Genomic DNA, 23,186 nt, shown 5'->3' with positions numbered 1-23,186 from the left:
AGGACAGTCCAAAGCAATAGTGAGAAGCTTCTGTGCCGGTATACAACAACATAACCTGAGCTGGCTGCACCGTGCTAACATGAGCCAGAAATGGAAGAAATAGAAGAAAAACCCATGTGAGGGAAGAAGAAAGCTCAACATGGATAAGAAGGCTTTCAGCCTGTGCAGACTTGGATAGATGGAGTATGAACCATCCAGGAGAGCACAGTGCCCCAAGTTCAGCATGTCTGCCCTGGTTTTGACTCAGTCAATGCCACTGCACTGAAAAAAAGAATTAAAGCGTGAAAAAGAAAAAACCAACCAAAACACTTTGAGTGGTTGCACCTTTTTTGCACCAAGTTTAGCACACAGTGCTAAGGGCTTGGCAGCAGGCTGAGAGGCTGTGTGCATGGGGTAGGAGACAGGCAGGGGACTGGGCACGTGGCTGTGGGTGAGCACAGCTCCCTGCACAACCACACAGTGCAACAGCGAGGGTGGGTTTTACTTAAGGTTCCTTAGGAAAGCCCCAGATTTACAGACAGCACTACCACAAGGACAGGAGAAAGTACATCCCCCATCTTTGCTTCAGAGAAACAAGGGGGGGGGGGGGGGGGGGGAAACATTCAAAAAGATCATGAGACTTGAGGGCGAAAGGCCCCAGGCCTTGCTCTGAGCTCTCCCTTCCATGCAGCTGCCCACCCTGCACAGCGGTGCCAAGCTCTGGGCCACGACACAGAAATCATTGTCAAAATATTTAGGGCACGGAGAGTCATCCTGCTCCCCCTGCACACACAGCAACGGCTCGGCATGGCTGCAAACAGCCTTCTGCCCTCAGCGGGGATGGAGCAGTGCCCGTGTCAGCGCATTTCAAGTGAGCGTTAAGTTTAATCAAGTTTAAAGGTCAACCAAGTTTAGTATCGTTGGGCCACAGCTCCCTCAGTAAAGGAGAAACGTATTCTCATTCCTCTTCTCTCCCCATGTGAAGCACTTTAGAAGAAGCTCTCAGCACCACCCATACCCAAAACAGAGCTTTAGAGACTGTAGGGCTATGAATGAAGCACTAATGCCCCCGTAACACATCAGATAACCCACACACAGCTCTTCAAGCTGCATCTTAAAAAAGATAGCAGGGCACACCGAGGTACTGATGGAGGGTTCAGATGAAGTGCCCCAGAGTCTTGCAGTGCTGGCAGCTGCGGGCTGCCCTGCACAGAGGGGACATCCCATCCCCACAGCCCAGAAGAAAGGGTTATCAGGGCAGCACCCAACAGCATGCACTGGGGAGAGGAGATAGCATTCAACAAGAGGTGTGGGGACAGCAAAAGGATCCCACAGTTTGACAGGCAGCAGAGAGGTTGAGAAACTGCAGGCTTGTTCCAGCAGAGCCCATGCCTCTGCAAGAGCCAGCCCTGTCCTCTCCAAGGCCTGTAAGAGCCAGGGTGCATCCATTCCTGCTGACAATAAAAGGTTCCGAGGTAGGACATCGTGCTTTTATGTTTACATTGCATTTAGTTGTATGTTTGATAGCAGGGGCTCAGCAAACTTCACACTGTGACTGCAGCTCCTGACCACCAACCTAATGACTGGCTGCACGTCGCCAATTTAATGAACTTTGGTTGAAGAAAGTCACTAAGTGCATCTGGAACGCAGCGCGTTGCTCTCTGTGGGCTGCTATCGCTGCCTCATCACACCCACTGGAATTACCAAAACCAAAGGATTCATAGAGTGAATGCAAAGCAGCAGCAGCAGTTTTCCCCCCACCCCCATCCTACTTTTCAGCTTCATTACCCTCTGCAGCGAGTTTCACTCTTTCCTCATACAATCAGGTCCCCTTTTGCTGGGGAAAGGAGAGCAGGCTTCATAGAGAAACAGGGGAATTCCTGTAGCTCTCACTAACTGTGTGTTTCTTAAGGCTGATCATATACATTTCAGTCTCTACTACAGAGTCGATTATTTGTAATTAACACACACTGAAATCAAGCCCATTCTATTTTTGTGTCAAACCAGCTCAGCTTTGCTCAGCTGAGTGCTGGGCAGACCAAGGAACAGCTCCCCAAGCACTCAGCAATGCAGCTACACCGGCACTGTGCAGCTGAGCCCTTCTTCCCCCACCCTGCTCAGACCCAGCATCATAAAAACTAAACCCACTCCAATAAACACAGTTTTCCTTCTACCAAAATGTAAATGTCTCCCAGCACGGAGCTTTCCGGTTGTGTTTCAGACCATTCCCTGTATGAATAAATCCCATCTTTCTGCGCAAGTCCAACACATGGGGGTGGCAGGGCAGGATGCATGGCTTACATCACATCCCTATGCTGCGGGACGGAGGGCAGGCAGGAACTTCATTGAAACATCCTGAAGCTCTCACCGCCATACAAACACCCCCAATGATTGCTTTGGTGTGAAAAGCAAATTGACATCAAAGCAACTTGAGGAGAATGATTACAATTTCTCACTGCACCTCGGCCACCTACGTTTTCCTGGTGCACAAGGGCTGGTTTGTTTGTTCTGGGCTTGCCTGGCAGCTGAGCAGAGCACTGCAGCAAACGTAATCCTTCACGTCACCATCCTATACACATCATCACTGGGGTCGTGCTCCAGATTGGAAAGACAAAGGAAGACAATAGGCAAGTTAAACCTTAACACGGCAGGAAACAGCTCTGCAATAACACTACCAGTTATTAGCTAAAACAAGGCTTTATAGTAATGTGTCACCTGAATCTCATGGGGTTCTTAAACAAACCAGCTCTTGTGCAAGAGCTCTTAAAGGCCAACCGTGTCCTTCAAGATGAAGGATGGGCACAGTTCAAAGATGGAGAACTGAAACTGGACCGCTGAAGCAGAACAGCCCACTCCTTCGTCACAAGGTGAGCCGCCACCCCGTGCCTTAAGCAGTCTAGATTTAGTTGTTAAAGTACAATTACAGCTGCAGACAGAGTGAACTTTGGGCTATAACCACGCGGCCTGCACTGCGTCACGCGCTACAGCCCATGTCCTCCTTCGGCTTGGAGAGGGGATGTAAGGAGATGGAGTGAGCTGGAGACACAGCGGTGCTGCTGTCTGACAGGCTGACAGCACAGCACACAAAGTTACCACCATAATTTAATGTCGTGTCAGGCTGGAGTTCACAGCAAAGGCATTCAGGTCTGACAATGCATTTAATAACCAATCCAGCCACTGATAAAGTTGTTTGTTGTTGTTTTGTTCTTTAAAGTTCACTATTTGGGGTATGGGAAACACATTTCAAGTAGAGGAGAAATAAATCAGGTGTTCCTCCAAGTCTTCATTTGTCTCAGAAGCCCATTAACTTACTTTACAATGTTTACCTCATTCCTTTCATTGCACAAGAAACCTAAGCAAATACAAGCAAATAATTACCCAGGCCAGGGTGAGTGTTGCTATATACAAGGTGGTTTCCAATACACAACACCAAGCAAGCAGGTCACAGAAGAACTAATTAACACAGGTGCCACTTTTAAACTGATAAATATATTAGAGATTAAGTCACAGTTGTAAGCAATTGCGTTACAACAGAAGACTGGATCCTTCACCAAAGATTTCCACTTTAAGTCTGATTTTTAGAGTGTTTTTCCTCAAATAACAGGGCAATAAATGAAGAAAATAAATGGCAGAGCGCTGTCCTGGCCTGCAAACAGCCAGCTCCCTTCTCACCCTTCTCTTGGTCACTGCATTTCTCAGCTCTGAAATGGCAATACCTTGCTGAACGTTCTAACGAGCCTGCCAGAAAGCAGCTGCCAAACAGCTTCATTCACAGCTCCACTTCCAAACGATCTCTGCAACCAGGGCAGCTCGCTCAGGGAAGCTGGAACCCAACCTGCTCCTCCAGCCAGCCCCAGCATCCCGCCCTGCCCAGCTGCCATACAGCAGAGCTGAGCAGCACAGAGCCCGTACCCGGTGAGCTTTGGGGAGCAAAGTCCGGTTTGGTATTTGGCCTTTAGAAACCTAAAGGTAAAAGTGTCACAGCACTGTACCCATCGGAAGGGGCTGCTCTGCTCACTGAGCTTCCATGCACATAATGGCACCCCTGGAGGCTCGCAAAACTTGGAGGCAGCCCCGAGACGGCTGCCTTCCCAGCGAGCTCTCTATTCATTGCTCCGACAGTCTGGCAAAGTTTCGAAGTTTGACAGTTTAGAAGGAAAAAAATAATAAGTTTTGTTGTTTTTTTTTTTTAAGAAAGAAAGAAAGAGAGAAAGACAGACAGACAGACAAAGTGCTTCTCTCCCTTCTTGCCCCAGCCCCAAGTACGGCTGCACTTCGGTCCTACAGAACCAAAAGTTCTCCCGCTGTCCCGGCTTACAGGAGAGAAGGCTTCCCCCCCTCCCAGCCCCGCGGGTGCCCGGTGGGACGCGCAGATGCAGCCCGAGGCTCCGGGCACAGCTCAGCATGTAGGGCTGGGGTCCCTGCGGCACCGCGGAGGGAGCGCAGGTGCTGGGAACGCGCACCCACCTTATAGACCTTGCCGAAGGCTCCGTCCCCCAGTTCCCCCACGACCTCCCACACCTCGCCGGGATCCAAATCTCTCCGAACGTGCTCGTACTCCTTGGAACGCCGTTTCTCAAAGGTGGAAAGGCGCAGGATGCGGCGGAAATTAGCGAAAGCCATGCTGCCGGGGCCGTTCGCACAGCCGGCAGCACGGCACTTCCCCCTCCGCTACGCTGCCGCCGCCAGCTACCGGCTCCCTACCCCGGGGCAGCACGGAGCCGCCCGCAGCCGCGCACACGGAGCCGGCGCCGCTCCACCTGCTGGCCTTTCTGCCTGCCGCCCCCCCGTGCCATTGGCCGGCACCCGCCCCGCCCGGCTCGGCACGGCTCGGCACTACCGTGCTGTAATACGCTGCCGAGCTGAGCAGCTGCCAGCAGAGCCGGCGCAGTGAGCACGGTTGGGACCCGGCTCGGTGCCGGTCCGCACGCTCTCCCTGGAAGAACTTCAAGCCCCTCTGAAAAGCCGCTTTAAAATCAAGTATTAAATGGGGACATCTAGGGGAGAGAGCCGACGGTGCAGCCGGGGAAGTTTTTCCTAAAGTCTTGTGGACCTCCCTATGGGCATTTTCCTCGTTCTATCATCCACCTTCCCAATCAGCATTTGACTCTAGGGGAGCTCAGAGAGGTGATTTCTCCACTCGTGGACTCTTTGCAAAGTAACCCTCTGGAAGTTTTAGTGCAACTCTGATGGAGTGTGCCATGGAAAATGAGCTGTGGCATTTTTTACCCTACGTTTGATACTCTGTCAGTAGATCTGCTGTCTCTGGGCTTCATTGCCAAGAGAACTGGCTATTGGGAGTCTCAGAATGAAGAACAGCTGCAGTCCCAGCACACAGCTGCAGCCCTCTCCTCTCTGAAGGTTACCTGGCCTGGTCAGCTCATGGGACCACTCCCAAAGACTGGGATGGATTTCAGGCTCCATTGACGCTGTTCCTCCCCCCTCCTTTTCTTTCTGGCAGCCCATAACCCTGCTTGATTTTACGTTGTTATCGCCCCCTGTGTCCCCGCAGCACACAGAGCCCCCAGGTCAGCTTCCAGTGCTGTACAGACATGATAACCAGCTCCTGGCCGCCGTGAGCTGATAACAGACACACAAAAGGTGGTGATAAGGGAAGTCTTCACATCTGTACGAGCAAGATGCCAGCAACATAGGGCAAAAGGGGATTCTGGCTCAATGAAACTCAGTCTTTAGTCCTGCCGCAACCTCACCGTGTAATCCTTTCCATAAAGCAGCCGTGCTCCATGCTAGAAGGCAGGCAGGTGTCTTGCCAGCAGCTTTTTATGTGAGGCTGTTCACAGCCACAGGTTGCTCCTCCTCTCCATCAGGCAGCAGCACCTGCACACCCAGCCCAGCCCCAGTGGGCACCCCCAGCTCTGGGGCAGCTGAAACTGAGCTACAACCGACTGTGGATGGGTCAGAAGTTAGTTGTCTGTGAGCAATGGGGCTTGGGATTTCCTGCAGGTGTGGCCAGCGAGAGGTCACCTTTATTCTCTGCATGGCAGCATCATCCGGCAGTCCACATATCCTTCAAAGCAGGAAATCAGTGCTCACAGTCTTCTCCTAAACCTTTCCACCTCCAAACAGAACCAGTTCCCTGTGCCCTCCTGCAGGGAGCAGGACCTGCCTGGTGCTGTCCCTTATTTGGGGCTGCCTGGTGGAAGGGATGCTGTGAGCCGGCTGTGCAACACGGCTGTGAAGGCTCTGCTCTGCTCTCCCCGTGCCCAGCCACACCCAGCCCCAGATGTTATGAATCGCAGCCACATCTGGAACTCATCATGGAATGGTGGAGAAACATGCCAGGGAGGTGCCCCATTAGCCTGTAACATGTTCGGGATGAGCTGCAGGCAAGGAGCTGGAACCAAATTCTCCTGAGCAAGCTGGGAAGCAGCGTGTTGGAGAAGGGGACAGGAGCTGGGGCAAGGGGGTCTCTCTGAGTTTGGATTAGTCAAGGCTGTTTTGCTAAGCTATCTACCTCCAAAACCAGAAACTGAGCTACACAGAGCTCAGGATGTTTGCAGTGATCCGCACTGACATCCAGGAGAAGCAAAGTCAAATCACAACAGTGGCTCTTCATGGCACTGGGGACGATCCCTCCCTGTCACACGGTGCTCCCCAGCCATTCTGTGATGCACAGAGGGGCTCTGAGGCTCAGCCCTGGATCCACTCGGGTTTGTCAGCTTGCTGCTGCCTTCTCTCTGCTCTGCATTAGCAGTGCACGCCTGGGGGTCAGGCAGTCCCTGCGTCCTCATTACTGCTCATGAGGAGTGGTTCGACTGAAGGAAATGCTGCTTTCTGTGTTAACTCAGACACTTAATTAAAGCCATGTGGAGGGAAAGGCAGAGAGGCAGCTTCTCCTGCTAAATGTTGGCTGTTTACCCCTTGGATGCAGCATCCTGGTGAATGCATTTCCCCTCTCACCTTACACATGGCATCACAGCGTTCAGCTTCCTCCAAACACACTGCCGGTACAGACCTCCCCTAATGAAGCTGTGAGGCTGTAGCATAAGGGATTCATTAGGATGGAAACTTGCCGTCTGTGAGCTCAGCTGCTGACCCCCCATGACGCACGGCTTCAGCACACCCACAGCACCCACCTCCCCAACCTCCGCGTGACTTTGTGCAGCCAGACAGAGCGCAATGAACTACCACTATTGTCACAATATAAACATTCATCACATTCCACGTTAGCTAGAATGGAATGGAAGCGGTCTATATAACAGCTCCATATATTGCATTTTCCCCCACACTCCTATGACAGCATCATTAAGGTTGGCAAAGGCCACCAAGACTGTCATGTCCACCCCCACCCCAGCTGTGCCCACTGACCATGTCCATCAGTGCCACATGGTTCTTGAACACCTCCAGGGACAGTATATGTATTACATGTATGTATAATCTCTTCTCTCTATATGGGAACATGTCCATACACACATAAAAGGAACATACATATATAAATTCAGGCAAGTCACAAACCTGTTTGCTTATAATTCACATTGATTCTACCAGGAAAGCAGATGAAAAGAAACCCAAAGCACCGCCGTGTTTGCTGTGCTACCATTTCTGAGCAACGTGGCTCACAAAATGCTCCTGTGACACATTTGGCAGTTAATCAAGGCTACAAAGTGGTGACCTGAATGAAGACATCGTACCAGCTCATGTAATGATGAGGTGGTTACTCCCTCTGGGCGCTGCCTTGCTTGGGCTCTCCATGGGCAGCACAGCTCCTGGCAAAGGACTTTGTCACACACCAACACGGAACCATTACAGTTGGGAAGAGCACGAAGACGACTGGGTCCAACCAACCCATGGCTGTGACCACTCTTGGCTGTGCTGCTCAGCATGATGTCTGTGCCCAACCGGGATCGTGATGTATCAAGAGGTCATGAGAGAACTGCAGGATTCCCATTCAGAATTCAAAGCCCTGTTGGAGAAGCTCAAAAAGAAAACCAAGGCTGTGTTTATTCCTTAAGGCGTGGCATTTCCGCTATTACTTTTTATTTTTTAAATGCAGGAAAAGAAGAATTTCTCTCTCTTTTTTTTTCTGTTTTCAGTACAGGAAATTTTGTACAGCGTTTCCAACCCAAGAGGAGGTGATGATGGTTTGCTCTCAATGGCAAAAGATGTTCCCGTGGTTAAAAAGAAAACCATCACATCATTTAACAGCCTAAAGACAACCTATTTGTGCTTTGCCACTGATTAAAAATGTGCACACGCTACCGCCGTATGTCAGCCAAGGAACAGAGGTACAACAAAAACACAGAATGCATTGAAAGTGACCCGACGTGCACAGCATCTTTATGTAGGCCGGGAGTTCTTCACTGACCGAATGAGCCAGAGAGGGGGATAAAGTTAGAAGGCATGTTTTACACAGCTCTGTGTTTGATTCCGAGAGAGCTTATCAAAATGACAAGGGGAGAAAACAAGAAAGGTCACATTGCTGGGATTCTCTCGTCTTTGCTGTGCTGGAATGACATCCTCTCTGTGTCAGTGCAACTCCAGCACTGTGCCCTACAGAATACGGACGCTTCCTTGTTACGTGGCACACACAAACAAACTGCGTACAAAAGGTTTTACCATAAAAATGAAGAGATTTATTCAAGAAGTACAAATCTGATGGTACCAGCCATCTTTGAAAGCCATTACCATGAGGCAGAGAGGACACAAACCTAAGTCTCTTGCTCAGGACATGTGAAAGCAAGTGTCTTACGAACCTCCAGCTAATGCCGTCATTCCAATCATTGCTCGAAAGCCACCTCCACTTTTTAGACATTCCCTGGACTTGAGAGGCACAATCAGGGTTTTTATGACAAGACCAGTTAGTTATTTTAATAAAGCCGTCAGGTAAGAATTAATTTGTTTTAATTTTGCTTTAATCGTCTCCAGCCTTTAACTGGGCTGGAATTTCCTAAGGAAATGGGCTTTGAGATGGGCAGGTGCAGAATTTCTGGAGCTCGAGATGAGCTGAGAGTTTTAAGGCAGGAGTCAGGATTTTAAGTTCTCTATTTGCCCCATGGCTCTGATCAAATGGTTACCGTCTGTACAGGATACAAACACGGAGTTCTACTGGATAAATACCCAACAAGTGGTCCTGCTGAACACGATTCTTCACGGAGAGTCCAATGGACGCATTTATGACAAGTCTCAAAGTCCACAGAACGAAGCTGAACACATCTCATCTTCTGACTGCTGATGTCTGTAGGCTCGGTGCCATGCCATGGAAGGAGCTCCATCTCCATCTCCTATGAACAAGAGCAACACACGCATGCGGCTATGAAGCATCTGAATGGATGAAGCGTGGAAGAGGAAAGCCATCGGCAGAACAGAGCAGTCAAAAACTCTTTATGACAATGGAAGCAGGCAGACTTGTATATACAGCCAGTGACCAGCAGAAGCGTTGCAGCTGCAGATAAAAAGCAGGACATGTATCTTCTTTGGGAGAAGACAGAAGCATGGCTGCCGAGTTTAGCTCAAAGACTTCCTACAATGGTTAACTCGCAAGGCAGACAACCACCACCTCAGGGATGAGAGGCTTTGGTTTTGTTTTGTCCAAGCCGGTTTGCAGAGCATAGGAAGCTCATCCCCCATCCCCAAAGCAACTCTGCAGCAACTCCTTTCTCAGCATCCCTCTCCAAGCTGTCCCAGGGAGCACGAGCTGCCCAAGAGCTGCCAGCCGGCAGGGATTGGGCTTATGGGGAAGTGGTGAAGGGTGAAGGAGGAAAGCCCCTTTCCAACAGAGCCTCCTTGTATTTCAACAGAAGGAGATCTGAGCAGCGCAGTGAAAAAGCCAACAAAAATCCTTCATTTCCCACCCCCTCCCCCCAACATTAACATGATCTGCAAAAGGTGCAGGGAGTCTGGAAGGTATTTACAGTGACACAGCAAAGAGTTTGTAGAATATTAGGAGTCAGAAATGTCGCTACTGCCTGCGTCCCTGAATGAGACAGGAATGGAGAAATGTACAGCATTCAGTTTGCCAACACTTACACAGCTAAAATGCTTTCAAAATCCCGTTGCTAAAAGCATCCCGCCGTGGCAACAAACCAGGATCTCTGATAGCAGCGTTGAACTTTTTACATTACTTACTAACAATAGATATATATGCAGAAGCATGTCGTACTACAGCGATACTTTTGTCAATTGGCCATCTGCTCTACTGCTGCTCGCACTGCACGTGTTGCCTTGTTGCATCAACAAATTCCCCCCCTCCTCCCCAAGCCAACCTGTGAGCTCGCTGTGGAAGGCAAGGAGGAGCTGCTCTCTGTCTGCTGGATGAGTTCATTTGCTGTGTTATTTCTATTACTTTCAGCGTTTCCGTGGCTATTAAAAACCCAACTCGTTACACTGCTGATTCACATCAGTGAGTCTTCCAAGCTCCGGAGAATAAAGGCTTCCAGACAACTAAGAAGAACATTCATAGTGCAGTTATTCTCAGCTGTGTCCTCTGTGCAGGATGCTAATACACAGCTATGCACAAGCAGCCAATGCAGAGAGAGCACCATGCAGGAGTGCTGCCAGTTGGCTATGGAAGACCTGGAGCACCCTGCTGCAAGCATCCACTGTCCTGCAGCTCCCAGCAGGCAGCGCTCCTGTCCTTTCCATTCCCTGCTGCCCAGGAGTGTGGGCTTTTACTGCTTTGTCCCTTTTGGGTCAAGCAGAAGCAACAAGAGAGGGTAGAAAAATCTGAAGAACATCAGAGAGCAAAAAAAAGTCATCTGCTGGTTCAACTCGTGGCCAGAGTTGATCAGGAATGACACAAAGGGCTGACAGGCTTAGCAAAAAAGAAACAACACCATAATCCTATCTCTCCTCACTTGTGTGCACGTGGCATTGCAGTTCGTGGCTGTGTGCATCACCAAAGTTGCTGCATCACACTCAGCCCGGCACAGCCCAGGCTGCCAGCAGCACTGAGCTCAGCGTGTGCCCACCCTGCTACACACACGGGCAGCGCTGGCAGGCTCCTCTCATCCTCCCCATGTGAGCAGCCACAGACCTGCCCTCATCCCACTTCTCCCTGGGGCTGTGAGCTGAATGGCATTCCAGGGTTTGGTTGGACTCACTTCAGCCATGCCTCCCCCTGCTCTGCGCTGGAACAAGCCCTTCCCTCTGCCCTGCTCTGGGAACCATCATGAGCTCCATGCGAACCCAACCTGGATCACCTACACTGGCATCAGCACTGCAGACCATCCCGGAGCACAAAGACAAAGCATTCTGCAGACAGAAGTGACTGTTCTCTCATTGCATACTGCAGCCTTCAGGAATATACAAGGGATAAGTTAGTCTCAACATGCTGTATGCTTTCCTTACTGATTTTTATTACATATTTATATATATGTATTTGCAACTCGGAATTCTTTTTGCATGTAAATCCTGTAAACTTTGTTTCCAGCAGGGTATGTGCTAAGCACATTTGCTGTTTCATAAAGGAGAAATGAAAAGATTTCACTGCCACCTGCAGAAACATTTCTACCACTGAACTTCTGTCAGTTCTGGCTGTGTGCTTCATGGTCAGGAGAGAGGAGAGCGGGTCAGAGAACACAGCACCTCCACCAACCTGCCCTCTGTTCTGCTCAGACATGGCACAGCCTTCAGACCATTGCTTTAAACCCTGCCAGAAAACCAGTTAACACAGAAGATGATCATCTGGGACAGCATAATGCAACCGATGCCATTCTAAGAGGGGCAAGAAAGGAAGAACAAAGTCTCCCAGCTCCTATGTGGTCTAATCTCAGAAGCTGGACACGGTGACAATTGCCTGAATGAAAAAGAAACCCCTCCAAAATAAATCCTTCCAAAAGTAGTTTCAGAAACATCACGCTGGTTTTAGCTTTGCTCTCTCTTAATCACCTGCCACAATTTCCCCTTCCCAGTAAGGACCGAAGGGAAGCAAACATTCATATGAAGATGTACAATTGCGCCTTACACGACAAGCAGAGCCTTCCTGGCACAAAACCACCCTTCGACCAGTGAAAAATCAAAGAGAGTCGAGTTGTCTATAAACCAAATAATTATTTTTCCCTCTGGAATGCAAAAGATTTGGCTGCAAAACCCCAGTATAAGAAAGCAGACTCGTCATAAAAAACTCCACAATAGAAAACCGGTGTTCTGGATTAGTATTTATCAGCCTTGATTTAATCTTTTAAAAAGAAAACAAACAAAGAAGCAAAAAGTCACTTGGGTGTTTCTGAGAACCAGAAACTGATTTTTCTGCACAGCTCTGCCATTACACTTCCATCATCCTGCACAAAACTGGGACTTAAGGAGCTGTAAGGAAATCTTAGTGTACAACACGGGGATCAAAATGAAAGCTGTTTTGGGATAGAGAAGAAATGCACGTAAGATGTGGATCTGTTTTCCAAGAGGTGAAGGTTGGCTGCAACTATTACCTGTATCTGCTTCCTTCTGTTGGGTAAGACTCGCCATGACTCCTTCTGGCTCTGCAGTGATATTTGGGGAGCAAGAAACTCCCTCAGAGCCGGACAAATGGAGTTCTACGCAATTAATCAGGTTTCAAATGGCCAATCCTAGCCCAGCAGTTTCACCAGCAGATGAGTAAGAGCTGAGATAACTGTAGGTTTAGGTCGCAGATTCAGAATGGGGAGGCAGAGATCAGTGAAAAAAAATCAAACCTGGCCAGCTGTCAGACCTGAAGGAGTGACTTACACTGATGGCTGAAAAAGCAAGCAAACTAGAAATGAAGTTGAAAAGGAGCAGCGGATTTGGTCTCAAGCAAAGGCATTGCCAGACAAGCCCGAGAATCAGAGTGCATCTCTACCCAAGGTAACCAATGATCAGATCCTTCCCCCCCAGGTATGTTTGTCAGAGTCAGATTTTTGAGACTAAACAAGGATTTGTCATTTGCCACAAGGGCTCCTCTTACATTCTGAAGGGAAAGTACTGTTGATTGGACACCACAGCCACACTCTGGGCTGCTGCTGTGTGTTGGTGAGACTGTCTCCAGACCGAGAATGACTGCTGCTTCAAACAAGGCAGGAAAAGCTGAAACTCATGTACTTTTGTGTTCTTACCATTTTCCACATGGAGCCCTCCAGAACGGAGCAGGGGAGGCTGCAATCCATTGCGTTTGGGTGTAACTGCACTTAGCCTATTGCAGCAGGCACACCGGTGCCACCAGACAGCAGTCATGCACCTCACCCTTAATTGCAGACCAGCGCACCACTCCTCCTAGCTAGCTTGTCCAAAGTCTGTTTTAATGCTCTGAGTGCTATACAGTACTGCGGCAGGCACATACCCGGGTGCCAGTCAACCAGTAAACTTCAGGCAAAGTCAGTCTTGTAGGTTTACAGTACAGTACATGGGAGTATACTTTCACAAAGTTATTGCCTAAGGCCCCAGCAGGCTGCATCCCCAGCGCTGGTGCCAGCAATGGCACAGGACTGCATTGCCACCTTGGAATGTACAACTGTGTGGGCTGAGCACAGCAGGAGCTGCCAGAAGGACAGGGACTGAGCCCCAGCCCCGCTCCCTACCCAGGGCTGGCATTGCCTTGGCAGCACCTGAACGAAGCCGTGCATTGGGTTAGCCAGCAAGATCCCCACAACACACAGCAGGACCTAGACAGGGCGGCTGCAAGTCTTGCATGAACTGTAGGTGGTGCTGATGTGAAATATCCATTTTTAACTTTTTTTTTAAATAAAAGTGCTCTCTTACTCTCGTTCCGTGGATCAGGACACCACCTACAGTTTTAAGGATCATTACATGCTTTTATTGTTTAAGTGAAAGACAACCTCGCCCCTCCCTCTTTGCATACCCTCCCTTTTCCCTTCCCTTCCCCACTCCTTTCCTTGCCGTCACCCTCTGCTGCTTGCTGCCGTGTTAAATATGAGATCAGGCAAACCCCAAAGGCCAGTTTATATTTTTATGTTTTGTTTTTGCAGATCTCCATCACAGATGGAATTTTTGCTGGTCAATTCTTGGAACCAATCCATTAGCAGGACAAAACGAAAGAAGACAGGGCAGTGAAAACCAGTCCCACGACAGAGAGGGAGAGAAGGAGAATCGATAAACGAGCAGAAATCAGTTTTCCACCGGGGTTGGGTTTGCTAAGGGCTGGCTCACAATGACTTGTACCACGTAGTCCTTTGGGATTTTCAGCTCCTCCAGTTTCATTTTGTCTGCAAGTGGCCGGCCCGAGAAGAACCAGCGTTGGCTGCTGGGCTCCACTCCCTCCACCGCATGCAGCCGCCTCTTCATGTGGTACACCGTGTCCATGCTGCGGACCATGAGTTTGAGGTCTTTGCCTGTGGACAGGCGCAAACGGAGCTGGCATTCATGCCCTGAGTTGGGCGGTGGGTCGGGGATGTCCAGAGTTTCCAGGTCGCCCTTCTCCTCAATCATGTTGATGGGTGGAGCGAGGCAGTAGACGGGGAGCTGGTACCTGTTGCCCAGTTCATCGTAACACTCTGTAAGAGCACCTAAGGGGGTAAGAGAACAGGAAACAGTGAGTGTGGATATGTTTCATGTTTAAAACTGAAGCAGTCACACTTTGGAGTGTTAACCCCACTGTTATGGCATCAATTAAGCCTCACTTGAGGTCTTAAAGGATCAACCTCAAGTTCTCATTTGGAACTGCTTCTACCTGTTTCCACATGGAAACCCGGGGTTGAATTGAAGCACTCCCCCAAACGTACCCAACCTTCCAAACAGAGCTGATAAACTTCAGCAAGAAGGAAGGGATGGAGCGAGCTGTATGCTACGTGAGCCATGAAGAAGAGCATTTCGCTGTCAGCACAACCTGGTATTTAGGGCATGCAAACATCCAGAAAATACTACTGGGATGAATTACATGATCCCAACCACGAGTTATGGAAAGACAAAATGGCAAAGACTGGAGGCAAAAGCCCACTATGAAGAAAAAAAAAAGACTTTGTAACTAATCAAACATTCAGAAATAGCTGAAATGGCTTCATATAGGCTCTATGTTTTTAATGCTTGCTGCCAGAAAAAACAAACACAGCCACCCAAGCTGGACAACTCTGCGTTTCCAAACAGAGCACATTGCTGAAGCAGTGACACGTGGCACACACGGAACCAGAGCAGATTTAAAGCAGTCCCACATCCCTGTAGTGTCAGGAGTCATTTCCATCTCCTCAGACTCCTGAGAGGTTCCCCAGGATAACCTGGCTGTTGCTATTAAAGATGGGGAACTGCTGTGCTGCCTTGCATACAGCACATCCTTCCCTACTCAAGCCAGACCACACACACTAAACAGCTCAAGAACTACGACTCTTGCAGAATTAATAAATTAAAGCGGATAATTTTTAAACACCAAATGAAACACACCCTTTATGAAGGCATTTCAAGAGCTACCTCGGAAAAACAGCAGCATGTTTCTCTAACATCCTACGATTGCAGTGTCAGAAGCCAAGAAACGAGCCCTGCTACGCGCAGCACACGTCACCGCCTGCAGTGGAGCCAGGGAAACGAGATGCCAAGGGAACTGCATCCCCGCCACAACAGAAATCCCTTCTCAGTGGAGTTAAAAATAACACAGATATTCCCACTCCAAGGAAATGCCTCCCCAGTGCCTTGGCTTTACCTGCTCCAGCGAATTTCCACATTTTTACCCCTAGAGGGGGCACATTCCCTTGCAACATTACCCATCCTCTTGTAGTTGGAGGCTTTGAAGAGAAGCCAAATCCCTGAGCTATGGAATAGTTAAAGAACCGTTTTGACTCGGCGCTCCTGCACACAGCAAACACCCAACTGCTCCTTGTTAGAAATTACGGCTGCTGCATATTTCTTTTTCTTGGCTGGAGGCTCCTCCATGTTGACAGTGGGCTCCCTTTAACTTGGCTGTTTGATCAGCAAAATGAGTGCACTGTTTAACTTGGGGATATGCTGGATACGCGCCGTGTTTTAGACAGATGGGTCCCCCACTTTTTAACATTTCTCTTTGTTGATGGAAACACGTGGAGGAAATGTCTGACTAAAGTATCAGCCACTTCTGGGGCTGTTTGTACCAGTAGCGCCAAGACTGCCGTGGTATTTATTGAGAAAACAAAGCAAAAAAGGAAGTCCAGAGAAATACGGCACTCAGTGCAGCCTTGTATCATTTATGAACCTCCGAGCAAACCAGCTTGATCAAAACCGTATTGGCTCCGGAGCTTTCAGGATACTTTGCGTGTGATTTATGTAGTAAGGCCTGAAGTCCTCAGCCTTCAGCTTTAAAACGTTCCTTTCATTCTGTACACCTCATCAATTTCCTAAATGGCGCAGCACTAAATTCTGGATGGCGGTGCACAGAAACAAGCAAGCAGTTTGCTGCTGAAAAGGAAGAAAGAGCCAAACCCCAACAGTACTTAAATTTAGCTACTGCAGCTAAAATTGTATCGTTCTTTAAAAGTCGTGCATTTCAACAAGAGCGTCCCTGTTTTGGAGAAGTACATCCGAATTTCAAACACAATGGAGTAAAGGTGGCTGTGGAATCGATTCATCATTTACATCCTTGCCCAGCTGAACTCACATCAAGGTCAAAGCATATGCTATAAACATTCGATTGCTTAATCATCATCGGATTAAGTCATATTATAAAGAATCCTATGAAGGAGCAGCCAGCTTGGAGGTGTGGGTGTGTGTTTTTAGGTCTGTTTTTCTTGTTCTTCAAGACACCGTAGTGGAAACCTCTTGCAATAAAAACTGCACAGCCCTATCACAGAAGCAGAGCCTCGTATATGGGTTGGGTTGGAAGGGATCTGAGATCATCCAGTCTCAACCCCTGCCGTGGACTGGCTGCCCCTTACCAGCTCAGGGTACCCAAGGCCTCATGCACAACTTTGGGTACCTCCAGGGATGGGGGCTATCCGAGGCTGACCATCAGCCTACGAAAAACTGCTAATGTCACAAGCAACCATAAACCTAGCCAACAAACACCCATTCTTTTTCTCTTGTTTGTAAAAATACTCCAGGCTCTTGAGCCACGTCACATTCAAAACATGGAGCAGGATGTGGACACATGGATTAAGGCACAGAATCAGTCCACTGCAAGCAGAGCCTTCATTTTATGACTGTGCACCAACGTCAGACCCATCTGCAGGAGCCGAGTGGGACAAGCACAGCTCTGTGGTTGTGAGGCTTTCGGCTGTGACTTTCGGAGAGGGTCGGGCTCCACTGACAACCCTTAAAATGTTGTAAATGGCTCAATGGCAGAGTGTGAAGAAGCGTCATGTTGGTTGGAGTCCAAAAGCTAAGGGAAGGCTGAATGCATTTACCAGAAGGCACGTTGAGTTTGGATCTATTTTAAGCAATGCTTGCAAATGCAAATTGTTGGAGAGAAGATGAGAAGGCAAGTGTGTTGCCCGCAGGAGCGCTCCCATCGCTGCAGCCAGGCAGAGCTCCCACCCAGACCACGCAGTGAGCCCTGCATGGAGCACAGCAAGCAAACACCTGAGCTGCAGCCCCCCAGTAACGCCAATGTTGTAAGTTGGAAATGTTCGGAGCCCTTCTGCATAATGCACCAGCTTGGGCCACTGAAGTTGTTCAGCACAAAAGAACACAGAAAAGAATGTTGAGCTCTCAGGAGAAAACAGAGAGAATGCAAAAGAATATATATAATTTTAAGGTTTCCCTGTTGCCCAGGCAACAAGGGCCCCCAGCAGCCAGTTACGGCACAGGAAGGATGCAGCTCCTTCAGCAGGAGGAGAAGCAATTGCTGCTCATGCGAAAGATCGCAGTGGAAGGGTTTTACAGCAACAGCCAGGAGAGGACAGAGCAAGCATATCAATACTATAAATACACAACGAACACTCAAGTATCTAAACAGCTCTCTAGATGCTAACGTGTCTTCAATAAACTCCTGCACAGAGTACCTGGGCAGCAACACGTGAGAGGTATTTGCTCAGAAATGCCCCAACCCTAACAACAGAGCAGATTTCTCCTCTTCCCCCCCCCTCAGTCAGACTTGCTGCAGGAAGAAGAATTAAACCAACACAAAACAAAATCTAGCATTGCAATGAGACTGCCTATTTAAGGAGCTTAAGTGTCTGCGTACAAGACGTTTGCCCAAGGAACAGCTGGTTCATTTGTTTTTCTTACGGAAAAACTCCAGCCCAAAACCAAGCTGAGCTTGGACTGCTGACTAAATTGACAAGAGCAGAGTCCTCACCTGTGGGCTATTGGTTTGTATCCAATTATAGGTCACAAATGCCTGAAAACTCATTACAAGTGGGTCCTATTTTGGATGCTGCAGTACAATTCCTAGAGAGTGATGATTAAGTCAGGCAAAGAAGCTTTCTCTTCATCTTCATTAGCAGCTGATTCCAGGTCATGGCTGGGAAACACAGGATCTTATAGGGAAAAAAGTGTAGTGACGTCAACTTCATGCATGAGTGGTGAAGGGTGACTGCTCAGTAAGAGAACAGGGTCGAGACAAAGAGGTGAAAACATGCAGTGCTCTGTTCTATCTCACCTACAAACACTGCAAACTGGAAGGAGTTAAAAGGAGGAAAACCCAACAATTTCACACCGAAGCCCATGTAACTTAATAACCACAGATACAGATCAGTAGTTAACAATGGGGGCTTTCCCATTTTTTGGAGGGCACTACGTGAGAGTTCTGTGGAAACCTGTGCCCTACATCACATATGGAGAACAATAAACCTGCTCTAATCATTAATGGTGTGGATGAAGCGTTTTGTAACAAGCCACACAGACAAGTGCCCTCCCTGGCCTCTTCCTACTATGCTTCCACAGGCTATGCAAACTTCAGCTACCCTATGGCTACCATACAAAACTGTGCTTCACACTCCCTGCACAGCACGAGCACTCACCCCATACAGCTCTGCTGTCCTCTTCAGCCTCTTTTATTCTGAAGAACTTACTCCACCACTTAAAGCATGGGTCTTGTAGATAATAATTGATAAGAGTTAATAAATACCATTTCAAGTTCAATGGAAAAAAGCTCCTCCATTAGGGGACCATCATCAGTCTGGCTCAGCTCTGCAGCACTGCTGCTCCCAGAGCCAGGAGATCACTGTGCTTCAGGAGCTCCGTGCTGTTCATGCAGGAGGCAGGCAGGAATGGCACTTGGGACAGCACAGGTAGGGGAAGGAGGAGGACACTTGGGCATTCTGCTTTGTAACAGTTTTCCTTTGTAAAAGGAAAAAGGTCTTGCCCTGAGGAAACATCAGGGGGCTCAGGTCCCAGCCAGGGGCTAAGCCACCCCCAGTCACCTGGTCATAGCATTGTACAGTAAGTTTCCATTTCCCTTTCTGTACAGACTTTTGCTGTGATAAGAACTCCCGAACACATTCACCAGTGAGTATCCCTTTATCCAAATGAGGCTGGATAGAGAAAGTCAATTATGCATTAATGCTCAGTAGCAATCATACTGACAATACCATATGTTCTGCCACTTCCGAGCACTCCCTAAAACTTGGATCCAATACTGTAAGAAGGTAACAGCTTCCCTGAAATGTTTTATCAGGGTTCAAAAATGACAAGCCTTTTTTACTAATACAGTATTCATGCACTGTCCTGCTTTGCATTGCATTCAAATGGATGTCTGTCTAGACAGGCTTCTTGAATAACCAGATTTTTATTTTTTGGTAAAAGAGTCCCTTTGTATATACCCTTTTCACTTGCATTTGCTGTTCTCCATTACCCATTTCCTTTAAAGGGGGTGAAGCGATGCTAGGAGTAAAAGTAGAGTATCCCAATCACATCCCCCCGCAGACAGCTAGGCAGGCAATGGTTCCAGGTTGTCTGTTCAGTGTGAAGATGCACAGAAGCACAACTCAGTCACGAAAGTTGTCACTGCCTTTACAACCACTGAATTGATAAGTACTCTGCCAGCAGGGAATACTTAGTACTCAGCATAAAAACCCTATAACTTAAGCGGTTAAAATGGAATACTAGACGGGAGGTTATTAACAGCATTTTATACAACTGTTAAAGGTTTTTCTTGCCAACAAGGTCTTATGCAAAGTCCTCGCTCCATTCTCCAGATACAGACTTGTATAAGACTCCTTCCAATGCAGAACTCATGGATGTTTGACCATGATGCAGCAGAAAGGTCACCACAAAGCACAGCGTACCAACCCTTGGGGTGCAGACACTTCATTATTCACAAGCAGAAGATGCCATTTAGACTGGAGAAATTGTGTTGAGCTTAAACTAAATCCCTACAATTACCAAAGGACACCATTATCCTATGAACAGCGATGTGTTCTGTGGGCGCTGCTTTAGGTTTGCTGGGAAAAAAAGCCTTTGTCAATTCCAACAGGACACTGCACAGTAACGATACACCGAACACAGCTATTCAACCCCACTTTCATACCATAAGAAACACTTTGCTATTTCCAGTTACTCCTGGAAGACAAGGTAACTGCTGTCTATCCACATTTCACTTTAAAAGGATTTTCCTTTAGCTGAGATCAGCAGGACGCTGTCAATCAATACCACTGACTACTTCAGCATCCAGCAAATATGTGAGAGCCAGCTGTGGTCCCTTCCAAGTAATACATAAAGGCAGAGACAACTTTACCTTTGCTTGGGATTGATCTCATTAGGTACGATCCACGTGTCCTTTCTGCTTGTTCTACTCTGGACTCGCTCACATCCCCACCCCAAGATGCTGCAAGTCCTTTTGCTTAGGAAGCACAGGCTGGCCAGGGAAAGAAGTACTGCTGTACACAGGGAGGTTCAAACAGCAACTAGTGACTGCTGTAATTCGAGCCACCCCATCCCTGCATGACCAGTGTCAGTGTGCTTAACCTTGAGCAATCCCCTGCCAGCCACAATGCCCTCTATGGGCAGCAAAATGATATTTGAGACTTGGTTTAGTCTGAAGTGGACATGGATGGAAATTTGGCTCAAGACGGTACTTATTATAGCCTGAGCTAACATAGCAGGGGAGACAACCCTATAGACTAACATAAACGTGAATGCAGGCTTTTATGCAGTGCACTGAAGTCCCACATCTGTTTGCAATGAGAGATGAACACACAAAATTTCTGCTTGCTAAGACTAAACAAGACTACCCCTCATCTGCATGTAGCAGGGGATGGAAAGAAAGCACAGAATAACCTAGACAAGTTTGCCCTGGAATACTGCTTGCTCACATCCCTGAGTCAACATTCAAAGCCAAGTTAATGAGCACAGGAATCATTCATTTGCATGCTCAGCCTCCAAGGATAAGCAGAAAAAATGTTAAAGGCTTCAGGGAGGTCAAGCACGCTGACACAACCCCACATTAGTATCTACATCCTAAAATAAGACTAAGGCTACAACGAAGGACTATTTAGAAAGGGCAGGGGGACGATTAAACAAGGTTACAGGAAAGATACGAGGCAAGTCTGCTGAACAGTTTGCTTTATCTAATATCCTCTTCACCTCTAAGATGCTGTTCCTCTAGAATTATTTATTATAAAAAAAGAAAAAAGTATTGATTAAGAATAAATGCAGAGGACTGAACGTTAAAGCTGTATTCGCCCTCTCACTGAAACGTTGCAATGACTTGAAATGATCACCTTGGGGAATTTACTGAAAGAGGATGCAGAAGATTACAAGTATTAGAACATCTCCTCAGTCATCACTTGGCCCCAGACAGTTGCAATACGAGGTGGCTTCTCCAGCTACTCTGACACTGCCTTGCGAGACAAGGTACCACTGTAGTCCCACTCAGATATCTGAAGCCAAAATAGAGAATGATGACAAACCTCCTGACCACTGTCCAGTGGAGATCATAGAAGAGAAGCAGGGTGCACCCACGGCATGAAAAGGGACCCCTCATTTATCCTCCTGAGCTTCCAAGGAGACAGTGTACTCCAGGTGTACAAACACAGGGGCAAAATGCTCTTTGCTTTCCTTAAAGGGGTTTGCTGTACTTTCCTGATCACTTATTAATGGTAAAAAGAAACAAACAAACAAGCTGCAGTTTTGAGAACAGTGTTGTACAGTCATCCTCAGCACAGCAGAAAAGGCAAACTCAAACCAAAGACAGGAAACAGACGGGCATCTGCTACCAGGGGAAGAGACTTGAGAGGAGTCCAAGCAATTATGTTGATGAAACTCCTCAAAATACCTTTCAGAGAACAAGAGCACAAGTTAAAAATACTTCAAGAAAACAACTGTAGGATGTAGCTGCAAGTGGGTTTCTATTTGAAGGGTTGATCATTTCTAACCTGCACTTAGATTTATAAATATTTCAGTCACTCACAACTGCTTCACATCCTGATGATTTGCTTCAATGTTCCCTATGAGGAAAACACGGAAATCCAGCACTCCTCAGACAGGATGTTTGCATCTATTTTAAAAGCGTTAATCACGGCTGTCATGACAGAAAGCATCACCTTAGTTGTAACTCAGGACTCGAGGGGTTTTTGAGAAAATATCTTCTGTTTCAAGGTTAGGAGCTGTGTGAAGTACCCAATCCAACAGGCACCTCAGTGACCAACACACCTCATCAGCTGTGAATGATTCCTAGTGAAAACACGAGTGATGAAAAGCTGCTGCAGGCACATTGCAGTGCCAAGCACTCACCATAAGGAGGAAAGGGAATGAAAGCCATCCATAGGAGGGATCTGGGTACTGACCCAGCTTGCTAGCTTGAAGCAATTGCAAAGCGCCATCCTACACATTGGTCTGGAAATCAGATGGGAAACAGAATAAAAGAAGGGGGTGCACCCTTAAAATAAAAGCCCTTGTGGTAATGATGTGCTAACCTAATTCTAACGATTATCTTTAATTGCCTCATTGATTAGCTATTGTCTTTTCCTCTCATTCTTTGCTCAAAGGTCTCTGTGCTCAGCTTTCCACTACATACTACGCAAGGTGGTTGCAACACAGAGGAAAACCCAGCAAACTGGCCAAATGTTAGCCTAGCTCTGATTTCTTTACTTCAGATGGAAAGAAACACCAACTCTTTTGGAGCACCATGTGCTACGCACTCCAAAGGCAGCCTTCTCAAACAGAATTCACCAATTACAAAAGAACTGATTGGCATTTTTTCCTCAAGGGCTCACTTTTACAACAGGTATTTCTCTAGTGAACAAGCCTATACAAACAGGAGGCTCTGATCTGGTCAGAACCTACTCAGAGACAGCCAAGTCACCTCTCCCTCCTCCCTCCCATCACACCACTGGAGCACACCCTCCTCCTGGGACACAACGCATACACCCATGAGCTCTTTGGAGACTTGGCATCACACCCGGCTGGGAGGGAATGGAAACAAATAGTATATTTAACAG

The 23,186-nt window shown here is 47.9% G+C and overlaps 2 protein-coding genes across 2 annotated transcripts in view; both read right to left on the bottom strand.

The window, feature by feature from the left end:
- STK10 (serine/threonine kinase 10) overlaps positions 1-4,882 on the bottom strand; it is a 42,221-nt gene extending 37,339 nt beyond the window's left edge. Inside the window, exon 1 of the mRNA XM_072348464.1 lies at positions 4,447-4,882. Coding sequence (XP_072204565.1) covers positions 4,447-4,602 — 156 coding nt within the window. The 5' untranslated portion in view covers positions 4,603-4,882. The remainder of the gene's footprint in view (positions 1-4,446) is intronic.
- Positions 4,883-13,833: 8,951 nt separating this feature from the next.
- Positions 13,834-23,186, bottom strand: part of UBTD2 (ubiquitin domain containing 2) — a 41,509-nt gene continuing 32,156 nt past the window's right edge. Inside the window, exon 3 of the mRNA XM_072348406.1 lies at positions 13,834-14,414. Coding sequence (XP_072204507.1) covers positions 14,017-14,414 — 398 coding nt within the window. The 3' untranslated portion in view covers positions 13,834-14,016. The remainder of the gene's footprint in view (positions 14,415-23,186) is intronic.

The sequence above is a fragment of the Excalfactoria chinensis genome, chromosome 13 (assembly GCF_039878825.1).
Source record: "Excalfactoria chinensis isolate bCotChi1 chromosome 13, bCotChi1.hap2, whole genome shotgun sequence".
Taxonomy (NCBI): Eukaryota; Metazoa; Chordata; class Aves; order Galliformes; family Phasianidae; genus Excalfactoria; species Excalfactoria chinensis.
The sequence above is the reverse complement of the archived record's forward strand: the minus strand, read 5'-3'. Positions and strand labels throughout refer to the sequence as shown.